This window comes from Poromitra crassiceps, assembly GCF_964638095.1.
Source record: "Poromitra crassiceps genome assembly, chromosome: 6".
In the NCBI taxonomy this organism is placed as follows: domain Eukaryota; kingdom Metazoa; phylum Chordata; class Actinopteri; order Beryciformes; family Melamphaidae; genus Poromitra; species Poromitra crassiceps.
The window spans coordinates 52,887,152-52,911,514 of record NC_139627.1 but is presented as its reverse complement, the minus strand read 5'-3'; the positions used below and the strand labels follow the sequence as shown (position 1 = coordinate 52,911,514).

Genomic DNA, 24,363 nt, shown 5'->3' with positions numbered 1-24,363 from the left:
AATATGTATTTGGGATTTTAGGGTGAGCTGGCTCTTTAAAGGCTCTTTATTGCTTTCACTGAAATCATCAGTCTAAAAATGTGGCTATATCAGGAACCAAACTTGGGTTACACCGGCGTTAATACCCGCTAAGATCAGATCTAAAATGCCGTCTTGCCCAAAAGCCGCGGCCCCGGAGAAGTTTCAGTTTCACTTTTGTTCTCGCTCCATTTCAGCTGGCCCGTGCCACACTACCCAAGACACGGAGAAGCAGGCCCGTGCCACACTACCCAAGACACGGAGAAGCAGCCAATGTCAGCAAGGGTCGACGGAGGCAAAGGAAAAGAAAAAAGTGCCCGAAGCAACAATAGATCCCGGAGGAGCATCGTCGTCGGAGTGAAAAATCTGCTCCGAGCTCCCGACACAATGTTGTGTTCCTCAGACCCCACGGACACAGCGGTGTCAAGCGCTGTCTGGGTAAGTGACAAACTCTAATCCCGCCAGGCGTCGGTGTCATGTTTGTGAACGCCGGTCCGGTCCTGATGAGGGAAAGGGGAAGATACAGACAGAGGGAAGATAGAGGACTTCGGCAAGGGTGAGCTATTTGGAAGGGGAGAGAGAGACACAGACAGAGAGTGATGGAGAAGAGGGAGAGGGAGAAGGAGAGAGAGAGAGGGACTTTCTGTGACAAGGCAGTGGGAAAGCAAGATGGAGGGAGATAGCGTTGGAGGGAGAGAGCAGGAGGTGGTTGGCTTATGCTACAGCTCTTTACCCGCTTGGCAGTCTCCTCTTGATTAGGGCCTAGCCCGCCAGGTCCCGGAGGAGTCTCCCCAGCCGAGGACGCGGGAGACGAGCTCCTCTGTAATGGTGTCTGACAGGCCAGCCAGAGCCACAGAGGAGCTGACACAGATGCTCCGCTCCTGGGGAGAGAGAGGGAGAGGCCCGGGCCCAATGCCTCCTCAGCTCCGCCATCTCCCTCCTCCGCCTTGACTGAGTCAACGTGACAGCAGGCAACTTGGAGCCAAAATGTGCTATACATTATGTATACTGTATGCATTACATTATGTATACTGTATGCATTACATTATGTATACTGTATGCATTACATTATGTATACTGTATGCATTACATTATGTATTCACCTTATTCACCACGCCCACTTTTTATCTCTTCCGCGCTACTCGCAATTGTATTTGTTCTTCCGGTTCAGCGCTAGTTGGCGGCCAATTTCAAAACAAAACGTCACTATGAATGACGTTTGGCAACATTCAGAATTAAGCTACACTGCGGCCACCTTCAGTCACATGTTCATAGCGTTACTGCTGCGAGGAGCCGATGGCTGTACCCGGTCGACATTTAACGTTAGTTACAAAAGCAAGTCGATAGAGTTTTCTCACTGCCAGTAGTCTGTCCGACCGGTCAGCACAGGCAGCGCTCCCAATCCTCGCTGCTCATTAAATATTTCCAAATAGGCGTTATTCTGATCAACTGGTCACATATTTGGAATGTTCTCATCCGAAAAAATATTAAAACTTTGTAACAGTGTGGGGGTTTTTTTGCTTGAAAACAGCTTTTTGGCAAGTCTAAAAATGACTACGGTAGGTGCCATCTACTTCCGTGTCTAAAACGGAAAGACGATTACAAAATGACGTCATGCAGAAGCGTCCTTGTATGGGCAAAGAATAAGGTGACACACTGTGTGTATACAGTACATGTTGCAATGATGTGTCTTGCTTCTACAGCCGAGCCTCATCTCTGTTTTCTTTCTGAATGGCGATCAGCTAATCACAACCTAATGTGTTCATATATACACTGTGTTCATATATACACTGTCCATATTTCACATGAAATGGCTCTCAGAGGGTCTGTGTGACGTAGTCCAACTGAAAACACACATTGCTCTGACTGAAACAGGGTGGAGAGGCGGGACATTGAGATTGATTTGACGGTTGGAAAGTGGGCGTGTCTGGGATTAGGAACTGGAGTTGACGTTGGCCAATCCCGGCGCTTGATTGCTGTGAATCCCACTGCACACCGCAAATAATGTATTTAATTTGACCGGACGAATCTGAAACCTACCGGTCACATTTCAATAACAGCCCATGTGCAAACAAAATATAATGTCAATGCAGCGCTGTGGAGTGCGTAGTTGCTGGATGGCTCACTGCACGAGTCTCAGGTCAGGTGACCAGGAGGCTCACTGCACGAGCCTCAGGTCAGGTGACCAGGAGGCTCACTGCACAAGCCTCAGGTCAGGTGACCAGGAGGCTCACTGCACGAGCCTCAGGTCAGGTGACCAGGAGGCTCACTGCACAAGCCTCTCCGGTCAGGTGACCAGGAGGCTCACTGCACAAGCCTCTCAGGTCAGGTGACCAGGAGGCTGTCTCCGGGCAGACTGCAGTTTCCAGGCCAAGGCAGAGTGCGCCTGCCGGCTTGGGGTGTCGACTACGATATTCCTGGAATGTGAGTTTAACGAGCAAGTTACATGTCCTGTACATGTCCACATTAAATGAAGACATTACTTTTGTATGTTACATACTTATTGGCCAAGTATATTAACATTTATGGGCTAGAAAATTCTGCCCATGTAGGCCATGATGTGTAGGCACTAGGCACTGGCAGCCATCTTGCCTGCACAGAATTTTCTCTAAGCCATGAAGATTGATTGACAGCTGTCATGTGGTGATATGATTGGTTGAAATGGGGTAGACATTTGATAGTACAACCTGACATCAGCAAACTGTAGGTGCCTGTTATGAATGAACTCTTGATGAATCAATTTTTAATGTGGAAAAAACTGGGGGAAACCCAAGAAATTAGATTTTTGTGATATTTTCTTTGCATACATTGTTAAATAGCTGCACTGTATAATTAACCAGGGATGTGATTTAAAATAGAAAAATAAATAATTGTTCATATCATATCATAATTTTTCATTCAGAAGTTTGTCTCTCAGCCAATATCCACAAAAGATAGCAGCTCAATTCACAACACAACACAACACAATGCCAAAGGTCAGCTCTGACTTAATGATTTCCAGCAAGCTGTTTTTGAAATGTACCTGCTGCAGTCTTTTATTTACTGCAATGTTACTGTTAGCAGTTAACGTTAGCACTACATAATCAAGTGTAAGCACATCTACAGTACTGCAGTTTCATGTTACAGTACCATTAGTACAACTATGAAGGTACTAGGGCCGCCTGTGACGATATGCTTATCTCCTGATTTAGGGTTAGGTTAGGTAATTCAACACTATCACCATACTTGGGTGCCGATTCGATATGTATCGCGATTCTTAAGTATTGCGATTCGATAGTAAGATTTATAGTGTTTTTCATTTGCTTTTTTAACACTAGACTGTATATGAGTCATATTTCCAAAAACAATGCACGTCACATGTTAGTCAGTCTTTCTTTGATTTATTTCAGCAGCATCATTAATACTGCATATAAAAATGGTACATAAAATGTACAATGTACACACAGGTGTGTAGATTGACCTGGATATGAAGTATCCGTAGCGCAAAATAATATGTTAAAAAAATATACATAAAAAAGAAAAATAATAATAATAATAATAATAATTTATTTATATCGATTCTGGGATAAAAAGATGGATTCAAAAATCAGGAAATAAAAACAAGCTAGATAATCGCGGAAATCAAATTCCCCCCCCACCCCCCCTGGAACGTATAGCACATTCATGTCAACAATGTTCCATTCAGATTGTCTCAAATACGCAACTCCTCCACTAGCACTGGCTTTTTCTTCACCTGCCCAAGCTCATGTATTCAGAAGAGAAAAAAAGGTGGGCCTCAGAAAGGTGCTTCCAGTGCTGACTCTTCTTGCTGATTTTAATTGGTACATTTGTCATGCTAAGATAGGAGGTGGGCGCTCTGCCCCGCCAGAGAGGCCTTTGACAGGAGAAACCCAGGAGAGCTCCAGCCGGCCTTCAGGGTCTGCAGCTCTCCTACATGCACGTGATCAACCAGCAAGAGGAGCACATTATGATGGGACAGATTGGACAAAAGCAGATAAGACAGAGGATGGAAGAAGTGGCACGGAGGCCGTATCGGAGGTAGGGTTGAAACAATAGGAGTATTAAGAGACGTGCAAAGGACTGGGAGACGAAAACAGTCCATTAGTCTATCTTATCCTAATATGGGAACATGTTAATTTGTTTTGCTAGATTAACAGATAGAACGGGAAATGGACTGCAATGCATTTATATAGCGCTTTTATCCAAAGCGCTTTACAATGTGCCTACATTCACCCATTCACACACCGAGGGCGGCCAGCTGCCACGCAGGGTGCTGGTGGCACAGCCATCGGGAGCAATTTGGGGGTTCAGTGTCTTGCCCAAGGGCACTTCGACATGCGGACTGAAGGAGCCGGGGATCGAACCACTGACCCTCTGGTTGGTGGACGACGCGCTCTACCTCCTGAGCCACAGCCGCCCCTATATAGATATATTATATTTACCCCTAACGCCATCAGCACTAGCAGCATTGTCAAAATTCCGCTATTTTTAAAGGAATTTCTGGTATTCTTTGAGGCCCACAGCGAGGAGGAAAGACATGCAGCAAAACGCCAGATTCAAAACAGCAATGTTCACAGTATGCACTGCACTCTATGGCCAGCTCAGTCACTAGGCTTCCCTTCACATAACTCAGTTTAAAAATGTGTAACTATAATAAGTATTCTCAAAAATGTGTCATGACATGATGATGCTTCTAGAAAGCATATGAAATGTACACACGTTTTCCCATCATCTGGCAAAAAAAGTGTCGCTTTGAGAACTTTTGGAGCTCGCAATTTCTCTCTGTTTTGGTTTAGGCATCAGCAAAAACTCATTACGTTTAGTGACTGATAAGGCGACACACTGCTGATTAGGGATTCGGCGATTAAAATAGTTTAATCTTGCAAACATCATTTGGTTAATTTACACATTTCGGTGTGAGCAAAAAAACATCCTTTTTGGTACTACTTAAGAAGATGCAGAGCTAAAACTGCTCCTCCAGGGTAAATGACTTTCTAACCAACCAACCAACTCTGAGACAAACTGTTTCAAATCTACAATATAATAGAAAGATCATGTAAAAGATAAGTGATTTTTCCCACTCGAGGCGTCCCAAAGAGCAGGGCAAAGCCATTCACCTTTGGTTCTGCGGCCTCGACTTCCAAATGGCCTGGAGGGCCCTGCTGGAGGATCTCGTCATGACCGCTTGCGACTGTATGAGATTCTGGAACAGATCTCCTGAATCAGATGTTTGTGTTGCAGCACTAGCAACACGCTGAGGAAGGCCGTTAGGCTGAAACGTCCGTGTGTTGTACCTGGTGAAAAGCTGGAATAAACCTAACGAAAGGACATTTTTGTGTGCTGGCTCTCCTTCTCCTAAGCAGCACTATCAAAACCAGCGTGCACTTACAGTATTTCCACAACGTGTGACAAATGACCCCCATATCAGGCTGGCGTTTGTCACGTTTGTCACCTCCACAACCCCTGATGAATGCTCATCATGGTCTTGGCCAGGGTCGCACACAGTCACAGTCCCCCGCCGCGCCCTTTTATCTGGGCCTGTATCAAGGAGGGAATCCAGCATTATTCAGAAAGGCCGGCCCAGGCAGCTCACATGGCCCTGGATAAAAGGATGATAAATGAATGCAAATATATGGAACGAGGTCTGCATCAGGAACCCTCTGATGGTGTCCTGACCACCTGGGACTCTGTGTGTGTGTGTGTGTGTGTGTGTGTGTGTGTGTGTGTGTATGTGTGTGTGTGTGTGTGTGTGTGTGTGTGTGTGTGTGTGTGTGTGTGTGTGTGTGTGCATGTATGTGTTAGTGTGTGTGTGTGTGTGTCTGTGCGTGCATGCGTGTGTGCGTGTGTGTGCGTGCACGTGTGTGCATGTGTATGCATGTGTGTGTGTGTGTGTGTGTGCGCGTGTGTGCATGTGTGTGCATGTGTGTGCAGGTGTATGCGTGTGTGTGTGTGTGTGTGTGTGTGCGTGTGTGTGTGCGTGTGTGTGCATGTTTAATAGTACGTAGGTATTTCGAGTATTAGTATACGGATGTGACAGTGAATTTGTCTGTGTGTCTGTGTGTGTGCATGCGTCCGTGCATGCGCGCGTGTGTGTGTGTGTGTGTGCGTGCGTGCGTGCATGCGCGCGTGTGTGTGTGTGTGTGTGTGTGTGTGTGTGTGTGTGTGTGTCTGTGGGGGGGGGGGGGGGGGGTGAGAGAGAGAGAGAGGGAGAGGGCGGCTCACTTGTGTTTCTGGGTGTTTGATGGTGCATAAGCCTTTGCGTTTGTGTGTCTTTGAGAGTTTCTACTAAATCATGTTCTGAGCAACTCACGGCGCGCAGTGCAAAGAGAAGGACACGGTGCCCTTCCACACCCTCCCATCAGCATCACACTGTACGAAGCCACATTAGGCTGGTCCCTCTGTGAAGTGCTGGGAGCCTGGCCAGTGCAGCCATCACAGCACTAACATTAGGCTGGTCCCTCTGTGAAGTGCTGGGAGCCTGGGCAGTGCAGCCATCACAGCACTAACATTAGGCTGGTCCCTCTGTGAAGTGCTGGGAGCCTGGGCAGTGCAGCCATCACAGCACTAACATTAGGCTGGTCCCACTGTGAAGTGCTGGGAGCCCTGTGCAGTGCAGCCATCACAGCACTAACATTAGGCTGGTCCCTCTGTGAAGTGCTGGGAGCCCTGTGCAGTGCAGCCATCACAGCACTAACATTAGGCTGGTCCCTCTGTGAAGTGCTGGGAGCCCTGTGCAGTGCAGCCATCACAGCACTAACATTAGGCTGGTCCCACTGTGAAGTGCTGGGAGCCCTGTGCAGTGCAGCCATCACAGCACTAACATTAGGCTGGTCCCTCTGTGAAGTGCTGGGAGCCTGGGCAGTGCAGCCATCACAGCACTAACATTAGGCTGGTCCCTCTGTGAAGTGCTGGGAGCCTGGGCAGTGCAGCCATCACATCACTAACATTAGGCTGGTCCCTCTGTGAAGTGCTGGGAGCCCTGTGCAGTGCAGCCATCACAGCACTAACATTAGGCTGGTCCCTCTGTGAAGTGCAGGGAGCCTGGGCAGTCCAGCCATCACATCACTAACATTAGGCTGGTCCCTCTGTGAAGTGCTGGGAGCCTGTGCAGTGCAGCCCTCACAGCACTAACATTAGGCTGGTCCCTCTGTGAAGTGCTGGGAGCCTGTGCAGTGCAGCCATCACAGCACTAACATTAGGCTGGTCCCTCTGTGAAGTGCTGGGAGCCTGGGCAGTGCAGCCATCACAGCACTAACATTAGGCTGGTCCCTCTGTGAAGTGCTGGGAGCCTGGGCAGTGCAGCCATCACAGCACTAACATTAGGCTGGTCCCTCTGTGAAGTGCAGGGAGCCTGGGCAGTGCAGCCATCACAGCACTAACATTAGGCTGGTCCCTCTGTGAAGTGCAGGGAGCCCTGGGCAGTGCAGCCATCACAGCACTAACATTAGGCTGGTCCCTCTGTGAAGTGCTGGGAGCCTGGGCAGTGCAACAAAAAGAATAAAAACTACTCGCACACCGCAGAGCTCCTTTTCTCCAGATTGATTGTTGCAACGCGTTTCGAGCTACATGCTCTTCATCAGACCAGCGTGTATAGAGAAAGTGACGACAGAGCGTGTATAGAGAAAGTTGGGAGTAGGGATGTTCATCAATTATCGAAAATCGATAATTGATCGTTAAGGAATTGATATTCGATCATGTGGAATTTTGATCGATTATTATTATTATTATTATTATTATTAATTTATTTATTTTTGCGGACTAGGTTTGGGTGGAATTCGTTCCTCCTCGCCCCACTCCATTGCACAGCCGACTAACGTGAGGTGGAGCTTCATATAGTCTCTAGTTTTCTGGCTGGGCACGGGCCTTTGTGCCAACAAAACTGTTTTAAACATGGGGAATTCACACCGGCATGCGCCGGGGACACAAACAAACGCACCCGGCGGTCTGCGGACCTCAGTGAGGCTCAGGCCTGTTGATTTGACTCTGTGCTGTCAGCTAAGCTGGAAGACGCCGATTGCCTTACATCATGTAACCTGACATGTAACATGTTTGATTACCTGGCCACAGCGCTAGTTAGGGCTGGGTATCGAGTTTCGATACTTACTTGGCACCGAAATGGAAACATCGATACTAAGGGGTATCGAAGCCTCCCTTGTCAATCGATACCAATTTTCGATACCAAAACAAAACAGCGTCATTGAGCCTATAAGCATGCGACATGCTTGCACGCCGCGCTCTAATACGGCTGGTGATTGGCTGTCATGTAGAGGCATGCAGGAAACGTTACGCCCACTTTAGCCGGTGTGTTTGTTGTGCCAGGCGTGCGGTGCGGATATAGTATACAAGAAGTTAGCCACTCAAGCTACTCCTATCCTGGAGTACCATATGGCGAAGATGATGAAAAGCAGGAAAAGAAACAGAAACAACACGGACTGGTTTCCACAGATAAGAGAAATAATTGAGAGGTGGGTCAGCTTACCGCAAGTTAGCGGTTATCAGATCCCTCAGTCTGACAATCCATGCATCTGGCTGTGAGTTGTAGCTAGCAGATCGTTTAATTAATTGCCGCCGTAACGTTATGCGCAAGCGGGCATTGTGTATTTTTAGCAACTCGTTAACAAACGCTGATGTCATGATAGTTTGTTGAATGTAAATGCGATTCATTTATATTGATTGGCTAGTCAGTGAATGTGTGAAGTGGAGCTGTCTCGTCAGATTTGACAAGAATGACGTTCTGTTGCAGCAGTGAGCATTAAACACTGATCTGCAACACTAGCGTTAATGTTTAATTAATTAGCGTTAACGTTATGTGCAAACGTTATCGCCCATTATGTATTTTTAGCAACTCGTTAACAAACGCTGATGTCATGATAGTTTGTTGAATATAAATGGGATTCACTTTGTGCCATTGGCTATATTGATAGGCTAGTCAATGCTCAACTAGTCTTCCATGCATGAAGTGGATCCATCTCATCAGTTTGGACAAGAATAGAGTTCTGTTGCATCAGTGAGCATTAAACCCTGATTTGCAACTCTCTGTTTTGCACTGAAAACTATTCCACTGATTTATTTGTTTTACATTTCTTTCCTTTGTAGTACTTCCAATATTTTTTGTAGGGACGGCAATACGTTTAGAGAACTTAAAGTTATGTTAAATACAGTAGGTTTTATTTTTTTCTGCTGTAAAACTTAAGATGGGGGGAAAACTAAAGATTTGTAAAATAATTTCAATGTGTAATGCTGTTTTATTTTTGTTAAAATGGATTTTTCTAAAAATTGGTATCGAAAAAAGTATCGTTCAGGAACCGGTATCGAAATCCAAGTATCGAAACGGTATCGATATCGAAAAATTTTGAACGATACCCAGCCCTAGCGCTAGTGTCTGATATTCTTACTACACAGCGGCATCGACATTATAGCTGGCCGAGAACGCGCAACGTTATTACCAGACCAGAGTAAAAAAATATATATATATATTATTATTATTACGCTATCGATAATCGATAATTGATCGTTAATTTTCCCGATTTTCGATTATGGAAATTGTTCAAAATGAACATCCCTAGTTGGGAGCGTGACGACAGAGCGTGTATAGAGAAAGTTGGGAGCGTTAGAGAAAGTTGTGCACTCGTGCGCCAAGGCAGCGCTGGCGTCCCACAGCTGAGCTAACGTTGTTTTCAATCTGCTTAATTCATTGCATATTGCGGGCGGACCAGCGTGCTAACGTGTTAGCTGGTAGCTATCAAGCTAGCTCCAGCTGCTGAGCTAACGTTGTTTTCAATCTGCTTAATTGCATATGGCGGGCGGACCAGCGTTTTTCCAGCATTTACTTTCTGTCTGCTCCTTGTGCCCGGCTAGCAGAGTAAGTCCAACGTGCCAGAAAACCACAAAATAAACAATGATGCTGATGATGCTGATAAGAATTTAATTATATTAGGGATATATGATTCAGTTTCAGTTGTTCTAGCCTCATAGTCTCGTAGCCTATATGGGCGACTGAAGTTTATTTATCCACCTTTTTTTAGATAACAGCACGATGTGAGAAAACTGCCTCAGGAATGAGTTTATCCATTTTTCTGACCAGTGACCACTACAGCACTGCTCCACAGAAAATAAAGAGCTGCATGACGTTTATAATTGATGAACGGTAGTTTCATTTAACACAAGACAAGTCATGTTACACTTCCTTTTTTTAGGCTACATTTTCCCCTCCAGATAACATCCCACTCCGCAATCATCCTATGAGAAACATGATATGTGCAGGCTTTACCACACCGGCCATATGCTAGGTTTCCACCTAGCCTTGTTTTTACTTACTTCAGATAACAAAAACAATAATACAATAATTCTCAAAGATATGTGCCAGTGGGAGTCGGGGGTGATGTAGTGACTCGCCCAGTTGACCTGTCATGGACCCCTTGCATGTGATCCCATGATGCACAACATCTCTCATCAGCACATGAGCACACTGCTGCTGCTGGTAGCCCCACACTGCTGCTGCTGGTAGCACCACACTGCTGCTGCTGCTGGTAGCACCACACTGCTGCTGCTGGTAGCCCCACACTGCTGCTGCTGGTAGCTCCACACTGCTGCTGCTGGTAGCTCCACACTGCTGCTGCTGGTAGCTCCACACTGCTGCTGCTGGTAGCCCCACACTGCTGCTGCTGGTAGCCCCACACTGCTGCTGCTGGTAGCCCCACACTGCTGCTGCTGGTAGCCCCACACTGCTGCTGCTGGTAGCCCCACACTGCTGCTGCTGGTAGCCCCACACTGCTGCTGCTGGTAGCCCCACACTGCTGCTGCTGGTAGCCCCACACTGCCAAGTTGGTTACAATGACCATACAGTAGTGATGCGCGGGTCAGGGTTTTTTAAGGCCCGCCTCCAACCCAACCCGTCATTGGAGCCAGCCCGCCCCGCCCGGCCCGTTCAAATATCTGAAAATTCCGAACCCAGCCCAACCCAGCAGCCCGCAACGGCCAATTTAATGTAATATGTCTCCGGACTCAGGAGGAGCACAGCAGAGCTTCCAAGGTGTGCAAAGTGGGGCTACACGATATTGGAAAAAACTGACATTGCGATATTCCCCGCCCCTGCGATATATATTGCGATATGAAAAAATACAGATTTTCACCAGATTACCAGAATAGCTCTATTTTAAAGAAAATAATACTTCTAGAATGATTGGGATGATTTTGTAGAGGAGTCCATCTGATTTTGGAGGGGAAATTAGGTATTTTAATGTTTCTCAACCACTGGGCTGTCGCCTACTGTAGGCCTCAGAGCGTCATCTATCAGGGTGCATACACATTTTGACCAATGGATTTCCATGACTTAGGCTACATACTAGGGATGGGCATTTCTAGCAAAAACACTATTCGAAATTCGCTGGCCAAAGTCGACTTTTAATCGAAATTCGAAAAAAAAAAAAAAGTAAAAAAAAAAAAAAAAAAAAAAAAAAAAAATCAAAATTCAATAATTTTTTTTTTTTTTTTTTTTTTGAGTGAAATGTTGCATTGTCTCCCCTGATTCTAAGTATAGTCGAATCGCTTGGTTTGAGCAAGTAAAACAATTTTTATAAGCATTTTAAGCAAGGTTTATGGAAAAATGAATGGCGGATGAAATCCCATGAAGAGAGGTTGCTTATAAAAATTGTTTTACTTGCTCAAACCAAGCGATTCGACTATACTTAGAATCAGGGGAGACAATGCAACATTTCACTCACACAAAAAAAAAAAAAAAAAAAAAAAATTCAATAAACGAATTTCGACTTTCAATAATAAAAGTCGACCTTGATAATAACAACGATTATTCGAAAATTCGAAATTCGATGCCCATCCCTACTACATACATGAAAAAGTGAGTGAGTTATGACATTCTACTTTAAAATGTCACTAGCCTACACTTCACTTAGTGTAATGCAGCCTTTACAACCAGGGAAAGACAACACCATATTACCATATCCAACATCTAAGACCATAGTCTCATATCACAATATTGATATAGGCTACAATTGATATATTGCCCACCCCTAATATTGAGTGCCAGAATCTACCTCCCAATGATGCTATTTGCAGAAAAACATTAGATTTCATTGATTATAATCACTGCTTTCAACTTCTTTCGTTCTTCTAACGTTTCAATAAATCAACAATGAAACACCCCTGCCACTTTACACACTTGGTCTGACCCCCCGGAAACCCCCTCCAGAAACGGCCAAGTGGTACACTCCGCATCTGCGGAGTTCCGGTTTTTGAGCGCAAGGCTGGCAGTACAGAGAGACGAGGACACATGCAGCCGACCGGTGACAAACAATTAATTCGTGAAAAGTAATAAATATACATTTAATTGCCCAGATATGTCTCTTCTCTTTTTATTTTCACTGACATGTTTTGTGTAAATAAGTCGCTATGTATGATTAACTCTACCGTAACGTTACTGCTATCATGTGATGCAACATCAGAGACTTGAAGGGGAGAGACAGCCGCAGTGATACACGGACAACTTCTCAGTAATCACTTTAGCCTTCGTGTCATAAGTTGCGGTCTTGCTTTTTGGTGTTTCAAGAGTAAATATCTCCACTCCACGGACATGTTGAGTTACAGCAGCCAGCCTGCTGTATGCGAGTGCGCTGCAAACTGTGGACAAGTCCGCCTCCGCAATCACATCGTTTACAGACGGGCTACTGTCAGCAACGCAACATAAGCAACATAAGCAAAAATAATTCAATTGAGCTCTCTGTGCCTGTTTGTTGTGTTGAAGCTAAGCACTAAATGAGTGAGTACAGTAGCGGGGCGTCTCTCTCCTTTGAGAGAACCTCATTTCACTCAGTAGGCTACCCCTAAAGTGAGAGTTTATCAAGCAACATGACGAGTTAATTTGCTTTTGACATCACACGTCCTGCGATGTGACTATCGCGCATGCGCACATTGCGATGACGATGTGTAAACGATATATCGTGCAGCCCTAGTGCAAAGTAGCTAATAACTCTGTCTCTCTCCCCTCTCTCTCTCTCTCTCACACACACACACACACACACACACACACAGACACTCACATGCTGCCATGCGCGACAACAGTTGTAGCCTACTGCTCTGGATGAGTTGCGCGGTTGCTTTCATGTCGGTCTTTCTTCAATTAATCCATGGTCTTCAAAGGGGTAGCAGGTAGAGGTAGGCTAGAGAAACAGTTCTTATTCTTCCCCATTTCTTTTAATGACCTCATGCGCTCTCAATTGGCCATGTTGCAGTAGTAGGCTACTAAACGTAGTAGTGCAGCAGGTGCGCACATGGCTTGCAGATACGGCTTCAGACTCGCTGTCATCACTACCATACAGTATTATGTTTTTCCTTTTTCCTGTGTATCAGCCTCTTTGTGTTTTTATCTTCTGTTTTCATGTTCTGAAAACTGTCGCACACAAAAAGTCACCACATCATATTTGAACTGTAATTGCATAAATGTTCTGGTACCCCAACGTATTTTCCAAAATGGCAAACTGCATCCATGTAGCCCTCCAAGCAGAATTACGTCTGCTATCTAATCTTCTGTGCTAGAAATACTGTACGACAGACAGCAGTGGTTTCAATCCAAACTCATGCTAGATTATTGCAATATTCTGTACTACATTTCTGCCTCTAAAATTGTATTAAGTAAATTAAAAGCAATTAAATACCGCAATCCACTGTGTTGTGTGTGTGTGTGTGTGTGTGTGTGTGTGTGTGTGTGTGTGTGTGTGTGCGCGTCCGTGTGTGTGTGCGCGTGCGTGCGTGTGTGTGTCACTGTGTTGCAGGAATATAGACGAATAGAATCAATTTCAAACCTTCCAGCGGAAACAGTCCTCATTGAATTTCAGACCTGCCACTATTCAGGCACGTCTTGTTTTGAAAGCCTTCCAATATGGCTCCTCAATAAAACACAACAAACACAATGCTATTGATTGTGACAACACGTTATGAGAGCGACCATCGCAGCAAAGCACTGAAAGGTGCCGACTGCCCTGGTGAAACGTGCGTCACGCGCTATCGACACTGTGATCATCTGTGAGCTGATCAAAAGCACAATCATTTTGCTCAGCAGCGCTGAGTGTAAGAGGTGAATGATGAGGGCATATTTTTGCGACTAGTTGTTGCTCGGGCACGACAGAGGTTGTTGCTCGGGCACGACAGAGGTTGTTGCTCGGGCACGACAGAGGTTGTTGCTCGGGCACGACAGAGGTTGTTGCTTGGCAGCATTAGTGACACTGCTTTGTGATGGGAAGCCTTGGCTCCGTCAAGAGTCGGTGTGAGGCCAATCTAATGCATCTTGGCAATGAATAGCCGCCATTGATTCCACAGCATCAACCTCACTTCCTCCTCACACAGCCCCCGCATGCCTCTGTGTGTGTGTGTGTGTGTGTGTGTGTGTGTGTGTGTTTGCATGTGTGTGTGTGTGTGTGTGTGTGTGTGTGTGTGTGAGAGCATGTGTGTGTGTGTGCGTGTGTGTGTATTCTAAATGAGAATCCGCACAGCATTCTTATCACCATTAGCGGTCCTGAATGAGCCAGTCTCCACCAGTGTCGGGCAAGTTACTGAAAATTGGTAATTAGTCACAGTTACTAGTTCTCTCAAAAAGTAATTGAATTACTTTAAAGTTACTAGTTACTTCAAAGTAACTAGTTACTAGGGAAAGTAACTTCTGCGTTACTTTTAAAAGTCTGCTTCGATTTGTCTTATTAATGCACACATTATTTTAGTGTTGCTGTGGCACAGTGTGGGATGAGACATACTGTCAAATTGTATCTATCATTGTACCTGCATGGGATACTTGAACATTTGCTCATTGGGGAGGCTTATAGCCTACTCAAGGTCATTAGTCTCTGGGGCTTATAGCCTACTCAAGGTCATTAGCCTCTGGGGCTTATAGCCTACTCAAGGTCATTAGTCTCTAGGGCTTATAGCCTACTCAAGGTCATTAGGATCTGGGGCTTATAGCCTACTCAAGGTCATTAGTGTCTGGGGCTTATAGCCTACTCAAGGTCATTATCTTCTGGGGCTTATAGCCTACTCAAGGTCATTAGCTTCTGGGGCTTATAGCCTAATCAAGGTCATTAGCCTCTGGGGCTTATAGCCTACTCAAGGTCATTATCTTCTGGGGCTTATAGCCTACTCAAGGTCATTATCTTCTGGGGCTTATAGCCTACTCAAGGTCATTAGCTTCTGGGGCTTATAGCCTAATCAAGGTCATTAGCCTCTGGGGCTTATAGCCTACTCAAGGCCATTAGTGTCTGGGGCTTATAGCCTACTCAAGGTCATTAGCTTCTGGGGCTTATAGCCTAATCAAGGTCATTAGCCTCTGGGGCTTATAGCCTACTCAAGGGCATTAGCCTCTGGGGCTTATAGCCTACTCAAGGGCATTAGCCTCTGGGGCTTATAGCCTACTCAAGGTCATTAGCCTCTGGGGCTTATAGCCTACTCAAGGGCATTAGCCTCTGGGGCTCTGGCTGCAGCTGCGGCGTGTGGAGCATTTTTGCCAGGCAGGGAGGCCTAGTCCTCGGACTAGGTCTGAGGATCAGCAACCAGATAATCTTATGAAGTTGTCTGTTAATTGCATGTCCTAAAGTAGTTAGTAACTAGCCCAGTTACTATTTCAGTAACTGTAATTGAGTTACTAAATTTGAAAAAGTAATTAGTTAGATTACTAGTTACTGCAAAAAAGTAGTTAAGTTACAGTAACTAGTTACTTAGTAACAACACTGGTCTCCACCAAAGCCGACAGCATGGTGGAAACTCTTAGACCTCTTTGCCTGACAGTGATGAGGAGTGACTGATTTTTCTTCGGCCGCAGCGACGGCACCCAGCCTAGGAGGGTCATGTCGAACGAATTAGCGTGATTGATGAAATCAAGACGTGCGCGTCGGGAGGCTTTCCGCACGCGCGCACACACCAACAGAGGAAGATGCACGCGCACACACACCAACAGAGGAAGATGCACGCGCACACACACCAACAGAGGAAGATGCACACACACACACCAACAGAGGAAGATGCACGCGCACACACACCAACAGAGGAAGATGCACACACACACACCAACAGAGGAAGATGCACGCGCGCGCACACCAACAGAGGAAGATGCACGCGCACACACACCAACAGAGGAAGATGCACGCGCACACACACACCAACAGAGGAAGATGCGCGCGCACACACACCAACAGAGGAAGATGCACGCGCGCACACACCAACAGAGGAAGATGCACGCGCACACACACCAACAGAGGAAGATGCACGCGCACACACACCAACAGAGGAAGATGCACACACACACACCAACAGAGGAAGATGCACGCGCGCGCACACCAACAGAGGAAGATGCACGCGCACACACACCAACAGAGGAAGATGCACGCGCACACACACACCAACAGAGGAAGATGCACGCGCACACACACCAACAGAGGAAGATGCACGCGCGCACACACCAACAGAGGAAGATGCACGCGCACACACACCAACAGAGGAAGATGCACGCGCGCACACACCAACAGAGGAAGATGCACGCGCACACACACCAACAGAGGAAGATGCACGCGCACACACACCAACAGAGGAAGATGCACGCGCGCACACACCAACAGAGGAAGATGCACGCGCACACACACCAACAGAGGAAGATGCACGCGCGCACACACCAACAGAGGAAGATGCACGCGCGCACACACCAACAGAGGAAGATGCACGCGCGCACACACCAACAGAGGAAGATGCACGCGCGCACACACCAACAGAGGAAGATGCACGCGCGCACACACCAACAGAGGAAGATGCACGCGCGCACACACCAACAGAGGAAGATGCACGCGCGCACACACCAACAGAGGAAGATGCACGCGCGCACACACCAACAGAGGAAGATGCACGCGCGCACACACCAACAGAGGAAGATGCACGCGCGCACACACCAACAGAGGAAGATGCACGCGCGCACACACCAACAGAGGAAGATGCACGCGCACACACACCAACAGAGGAAGATGCACGCGCACACACACCAACAGAGGAAGATGCACGCGCGCACACCAACAGAGGAAGATGCACGCGCGCACACCAACAGAGGAAGATGCACGCGCGCACACCAACAGAGGAAGATGCACGCGCGCACACCAACAGAGGAAGATGCACGCGCACACTAGGGCTGGGTCGGTTTGAAAATTTTAAAACCGGTTCGATATTGCCGTCTAAACCGGATCGAACCGGTATACCGATTTTTTTTGTAATAAAAAAAAATAAAAAAAATAAGCAGGGCTCCCGAGTGTGGCCCATAACTGTCTGTAGTGCAACTTCAGTCCACCTGATAGCGATAATACACCTCTAAGCTGGTATTGTCAACCAGCAATGATACTGAATAAAAAGAAGCAGGACACCTGTGTAACAAACACACCCTGTATTTATTTCTCATAACTATTCAGCTTAACTTTTCTTCAAACATCAACATAATAAACAAAATAAGACTTTTGCATACTAGTGCAACTTGAGAAGAGGCTAATACGAACAATAGTGCAATCAGAATGGACTGGCAAAAAAAAAAAAAAAAAAAAAAAAAAAAAAATGTTTTTTTCGGTTCGCACGTGATCAAACCGGTTTGGGCTCGTACACCGAACCGAACCGGTAAAACCGGAAATCGACCCATGCCTAGCGCAGACACACACACCAACAGAGGAAGATGCACGCGCACACACACCAACAGAGGAAGATGCACACACACACACACACCAACAGAGGAAGATGCACACACACACACACACACACACCTGCTGCCGTCAGACAGAAGGTACAGGTTACCAAACTGTAAATTGGACAGGTATAAATTTTCCTTTGTCCCACTGTCCATTAAAGCACTCAATAGTAAGAGATAACGCAGACCAACTTAGTACAGCTCATCATGTTCTATTCTTAGGGAAGCGGTGCAATATTTAATAATTTTTCATTTCAACATTTTTCTCTTTTTTTTTGTGGAGGGCTGGTGCAATACTTTACCACTGGGTACGCTTGATGTATATGTACACTGTAGGACTTTAATGTTAATTGTCGTCTGTTTGCACTGTCTATATGTCAATATGTATATGTCTAACGCTGTGTCTCTTGATGCCCAAAAAGAATTTCTCCCAAGGGAGACAATAAAGGCTAATTCAATTCAACACACACACCAACAGAGGAAGATGCACACACACACACACACACACACACACACCAACAGAGGAAGATGCACACACACACACACACACACACACACACACACACACCGACAGAGGAAGATGCACACACACACACACACACCAACAGAGGAAGATGCACGCACACACACCAACAGAGGAAGATGCACACACACACACACACCAACAGAGGAAGATGCACACACACACACACACACACACCAACAGAGGAAGATGCACACACACGCACACACACCAACAGAGGAAGATGCACACACACGCACACACACCAACAGAGGAAGATGCACACACACACACACACACACACACACCAACAGAGGAAGATGCACACACACACACATACACACCAACAGAGGAAGATGCACACACACACACACACACCAACAGAGGAAGATGCACACACGCGCGCCGCACACACACCAACAGAGGAAGATGCACACACACACACATACACACCAACAGAGGAAGATGCACACACACACACACACACACCAACAGAGGAAGATGCACACACGCGCACACACACCAACAGAGGAAGATGCACACACACACACACACACACACACACCAACAGAGGAAGATGCACACACACACACACCAACAGAGGAAGATGCACACACACACACACACACACACACACACACACACACACACACCAACAGAGGAAGATGCACACACACACACACACACACACACACACACACATACACACCAACAGAGGAAGATGCACGCACACACACACCAACAGAGGAAGATGCACAGCCGACTTGACCTCAGCTCCGCCGTACGAAGGCAGGAATGAAAGCAGTGTGACCCTGGCTTCCGTGAGAGCGTGCAGAGAGCCTGAGTGGCCGGCGACAGCAATATCAGTGTGAGATCTGCCCATGAGGAATGGAGCTGTAGTGTCATCTATCCACAGTCCTCTGCTAATGTTCGCTCCAAGGGAAGTACAAAATTGAGATAAAAGCCGGTGACCAATCGAGTGTCAGCGTGGACCCAGTGCCCGGGTTCGGACGGACGACGGGCTGATAAAGGCGTCGGTTCAGAACGTCTTTAGATCTCTGTGGCTCCATTCACCCGCGGGCTGCATTAGCAAGCATGTTAGTCGGGATAAAGCAGGCAGACGTTATGCTAAAATCAATATTGGTCCGACTGGTTTGCTGGTTTTTCATTACAGGGTCTGGCTCGTTAAGTTAAGTATAAGTCATTATCAAGAATAGCGTCATTTCCAAGATTGATGCCGTTAACGAGGGTTTGTCTTGTCAACGGCAGCGTTGGTGATGAATGTGGACAGTATCAGGTGGTCGGGCGAAAGTGGCGTGGGATTTTTCACGAGGAGCTGTAAATTGTGCTCGTGGTATGCGACCCCCCCCCCTCCCCTCCCCCTGGGGTCCAATACATTCTCCAATCAAGTCAATGGACTTCGATCTGGTGGATTATTTAACTCCACACATGTAAAAAAAAAAAAAAAAAAATTCATTTAGAACAGATCTATGTTTGACCACACATGACTTTCCAAGCCAACATAATAGTAACATAAACATAAATGACATGACATGTCCTTGTCCTTATTAACATTATGTGGCATTAAAAAGTAACACAAACAAACCTGTGTAGTCTGAAACTGGACACGCAGATCATCACACACCTTTTTGCAAAGATGTAGAGAGCCAAAGTCGACGTCACCTCCTGCTTCAACATGCGCACCAGAGACCTTTCATATGGCATTTATTTCATTTTGTAAAACGCTTATAAAATAGTTTTACTTAGTCAAACCAAATGATTCAGCTATATTTAGAAACAAGAGAGACCATAGAACATTTCACTCAGACAACAAAAAACATTAAAACAAAATGTGTTTTTTTAATCCGCTAGTTTTTTTTACGTTTTGGCTCGAGTGAACTTTTCTATGGTCCCTCCTGTTTCTAAATATAGCTGAATCGTTTGGTTTGACCAAGTAAAACTATTTGTATACGCATTTTATGAAATGGGAAAATAAATGTCAGATGAAAGGTCTCTGGTGCTGGTCATGTTGAAGCTCTTTGGCTCTCTATTGTCAGTAGGGCTGTGGCGATTCACTTATCTCCCGATTCGATACTATCACGATTCTTGGGTGCCGATTCGATTTATATTGCGATTCTTAAGTATTGCGATTCTACGATTATTGCGATTCGATATTACGATTTATTGCGATTTTTGTTTATTTTTTTCTTTTCTTTTTTCAGTTTGTTTGCTTTTTTACACTAGATTAGAACATGGGAAAAGTTGAATCATACACTAGAGACTGTATATTATATATCATGAGTAGGGCTGGGCGATATAGTTAAAAACAGGGGCGGACTGGGATCATAATTCAGGCCGGGCATTAGATACCAAGCAGGCCAGGCCGATATGGGCCAACGCGCGTGAAATTTGGGCCGTTTGAAGCCAGATTTGGGCCGTTTGAAGTCCAATTTTACAATGAGATGCACCCACTTTAACCTTGAAGTGTAATTATTACTTCAGACTAACTAATAAAGTAATAAAACCACTAGTAAACCAGTAGGCGGCGCCTGGCCTGCTGTTCAGTGAGTGGCCTGACTGCAAGCACCAAAAAAAAAAAATATATATATATATATATATTTTTTTTTTATTTGCGATTATCGATTCTGGAATAAAAGATCGATCCCAAAAATCGTGACATTAAAAATCGCGATACTTAGGTGAATCGATTTTTTCCCCCACCCCTAATTGTCAGTGGTGAGAATGTGCCCTACCCATCATCACCTGTTTGTATTCCAAAAGCTCAAAGCATTGGAAGTACTGATCTAGCATCCTTTCTCTCATGCCAATAGACCCTTTTCACGGGGGCCATTTTGTGTCGAAAAGGCAGGGTAAACACAGGTGCAAGCAAAACACTAATGAGGGTTTCCAACTTCCATGATTGGAATTTGGAAACCCCTCATTAGTGTGTTGCTTGCATCTGTGTTTACCCTGCCTTTTCGGCACAAAATGGCCCCCGTGAAATGGGTCTATTATATTCCATTATAAAACAGCTGCCTAGGTTTGGACTCACATGCGCCCCCATTGGCCTAAAATGTAACTTCACCAGGGATGTCCTGTATTTCACCTCCTGTGTCTCCCTTTGCTCCCTTACTACTACCACCTAAAAAAGGTGAGTAGATCACCAAACCAGTTGATCTAGATTCTTTATGGATGTGGGCCCGGTGGAGCAACCTCACACGACCTTGTACTTACTCAAAATAATCCAGCACATTACGCTTGTTCTAACCCCCTCTCCCTTGTGGAGCGCAAGGTCCACAATCAACACAACATAACCTCCAAAAAACTGAAATCAGTGAAACGTTAAGCGGTCTTACCTTGAAGTCGCAGATACATGTCACCGTGTCCCCAATTCGTAGACACTCCCCATCGAACTTGCATGTGTTGGTGTCGCACAAGAACAGGTCCGTGTCCCGGTCGTCAAAACCTGGGGGACCAAAGCCAACAGGAGACATCATCAGCCCTCCAGCTATCTATGTGACAAATGTTGCATTCGGGGACGTCTCTCTTCAGCCCTCCAGCTATGTGACCCCTGTTGCATTCAGGGACATCTCTAACGAGTGTTTTGCCATGAGTCACGGCTCCCTCAGTGCCGTACACTCTTTGACTGAATGCTATGTATACCTTTAAAAAGACATGCACATCTCTCTGCATCTAGTTTGGTAAAATACCTCCGTTAACACCCGCCTTTGTTAATTACGCATTGTGATCAATTAAATGTGTTGTGTTGAAAAGTATCACAAATGTGTGATGGGCAAAACGAGGCAAACAGATGTGTTGAGAAAGACATTGTTTTCACACAAGCTGCTGTCAGACTAATTATTATTATTTGATGACTTTTGTTCTGAGATGAGATGGGGGTGGGGTGAAGGGAGAAGGGAACAAATTAAATTCGGCAGTGGTGGCCTAAAGGTTAGAGAAGCGAGCTTGTGACCGGAAGGTCGTCGGTTCAATCCCCGCGACCGGCAGGATAAATCTGGGTGGGGAAAGTGAAAAGGCAGCGCTTGCCCCTCCCTCATTACCACCACTGAGGTGCCCTTGAGCAAGGCCCTTAACCCCAACTGCTCCAGTGGAGCTGATCAGTGGCCAGCAGATCAGACTGTGGTTGTACTGGTCAGCTTCCAGGTATGAATGTGTGCGTGAATGTGAACAGGGCACTCCTGAAAAAGAGAGCATTGCTCTCAGTGAGACTCCCTCTGTATAAATAAAGGTAAAAAAAATAAAAAAAAAATACTGACAGGACTCGTGCAAAATGTTCAATAACACAATATTAGATGGTTATGGTGTTGCTGAAAGGCCACACCACTGTGAGGTGGTCTTCAAGGTATCTGCGCTTGTTAGGTCCTTATACCTGGCAAAATGATAACATAATGTACTAGGGATTTGATGATAACCGTGATCAAATTCCTTAGGATAACTGTACGCTTTGAAAAACATGGTAAATACTGTCCATCATCAACCAAACCGTCGCCGAGATGCAAACGTGCAGCCTTGGAGAAATGACTTCAGTGAGTGTATCAATCCTTTCTGGGTCTGAGTTTTCAATATAAAACTTGGTGAAATGACTTCTGTGAGTGTATTAGTACTTTTTGAACATTTCCAGCACATTTTAACAATACCGTGATAATATTGATAACCGTGATCATTTTGGTCACTATAATCGTGATATGTAATTTTCATATCGTTTCATCTCTAAGTACAGGGGGGATCCTCAATATTAAAAAAAAAATATATATAGGGCATTTTTGAAGGAAGTTCCTATTTGTTTGTGTACAATTAGTCTGACTCCCGGGCATTGTTCCTATTTGTTTGTGTACAATGAGTCTGACTCCCGGGCATTGTTCCTATTTGTTTGTGTACAATGAGTCTGACTCCCGGGCATTGTTCCTATTTGTTTGTGTACAATGAGTCTGACTCCTGGGCATTGTTCCTATTTGTTTGTGTACAATGAGTCTGACTCCCGGGCATTGCTCCTATTTGTTTGTGTACAATGAGTCTGACTCCCGGGCATTGTTCCTATTTGTTTGTGTACAATGAGTCTGACTCCCGGGCATTGTTCCTATTTGTTTGTGTACAATGACTCTGACTCCCGGGCATTGTTCCTATTTGTTTGTGTACAATGAGTCTGACTCCCGGGCATTGTTCCTATTTGTTTGTGTACAATTAGTCTGACTCCCGGGCATTGTTCCTATTTGTTTGTGTACAATGAGTCTGACTCCCGGGCATTGTTCCTATTTGTTTGTGTACAATGAGTCTGACTCCCGGGCATTGTTCCTATTTGTTTGTGTACAATGAGTCTGACTCCTGGGCATTGTTCCTATTTGTTTGTGTACAATGAGTCTGACTCCCGGGCATTGTTCCTATTTGTTTGTGTACAATGAGTCTGACTCCCGGGCATTGTTCCTATTTGTTTGTGTACAATGAGTCTGACTCCCGGGCATTGTTCCTATTTGTTTGTGTACAATGAGTCTGACTCCCGGGCATTGTTCCTATTTGTTTGTGTACAATGAGTCTGACTCCCGGGCATTGTTCCTATTTGTTTATGTACAATGAGTCTGACTCCCGGGCATTGTTCCTATTTGTTTGTGTACAATGAGTCTGACTCCCGGGCATTGTTCCTATTTGTTTGTGTACAATGAGTCTGACTCCCGGGCATTGTTCCTATTTGTTTGTGTACAATGAGTCTGACTCCCGGGCATTGTTCCTATTTGTTTGTGTACAATTAGTCTGACTCCCGGGCATTGTTCCTATTTGTTTATGTACAATTAGTCTGACTCCCGGGCATTGTTCCTATTTGTTTATGTACAATGAGTCTGACTCCCGGGCATTGCTCCTATTTGTTTGTGTACAATGAGTCTGACTCCCGGGCATTGTTCCTATTTGTTTATGTACAATTAGTCTGACTCCCGGGCATTGTTCCTATTTGTTTGTGTACAATGAGTCTGACTCCCGGGCATTGTTCCTATTTGTTTGTGTACAATGAGTCTGACTCCCGGGCATTGTTCCTATTTGTTTATGTACAATGACTCTGACTCCCGGGCATTGTTCCTATTTGTTTGTGTACAATGAGTCTGACTCCCGGGCATTGTTCCTA

At 45.7% G+C, this 24,363-nt stretch overlaps 1 protein-coding gene across 1 annotated transcript in view; it reads right to left on the bottom strand.

Annotated features, from left to right (window-relative positions):
- Nucleotides 1–24,363, bottom strand: part of LOC310777972 (uncharacterized protein) — a gene marked incomplete at both ends in the record, with an annotated part of 213,144 nt that overhangs the window by 155,542 nt on the left and 33,239 nt on the right. Inside the window, one exon of the mRNA XM_083638303.1 lies at nucleotides 21,587–21,696. Coding sequence (XP_083494429.1) covers nucleotides 21,587–21,696 — 110 coding nt within the window. The remainder of the gene's footprint in view (nucleotides 1–21,586; nucleotides 21,697–24,363) is intronic.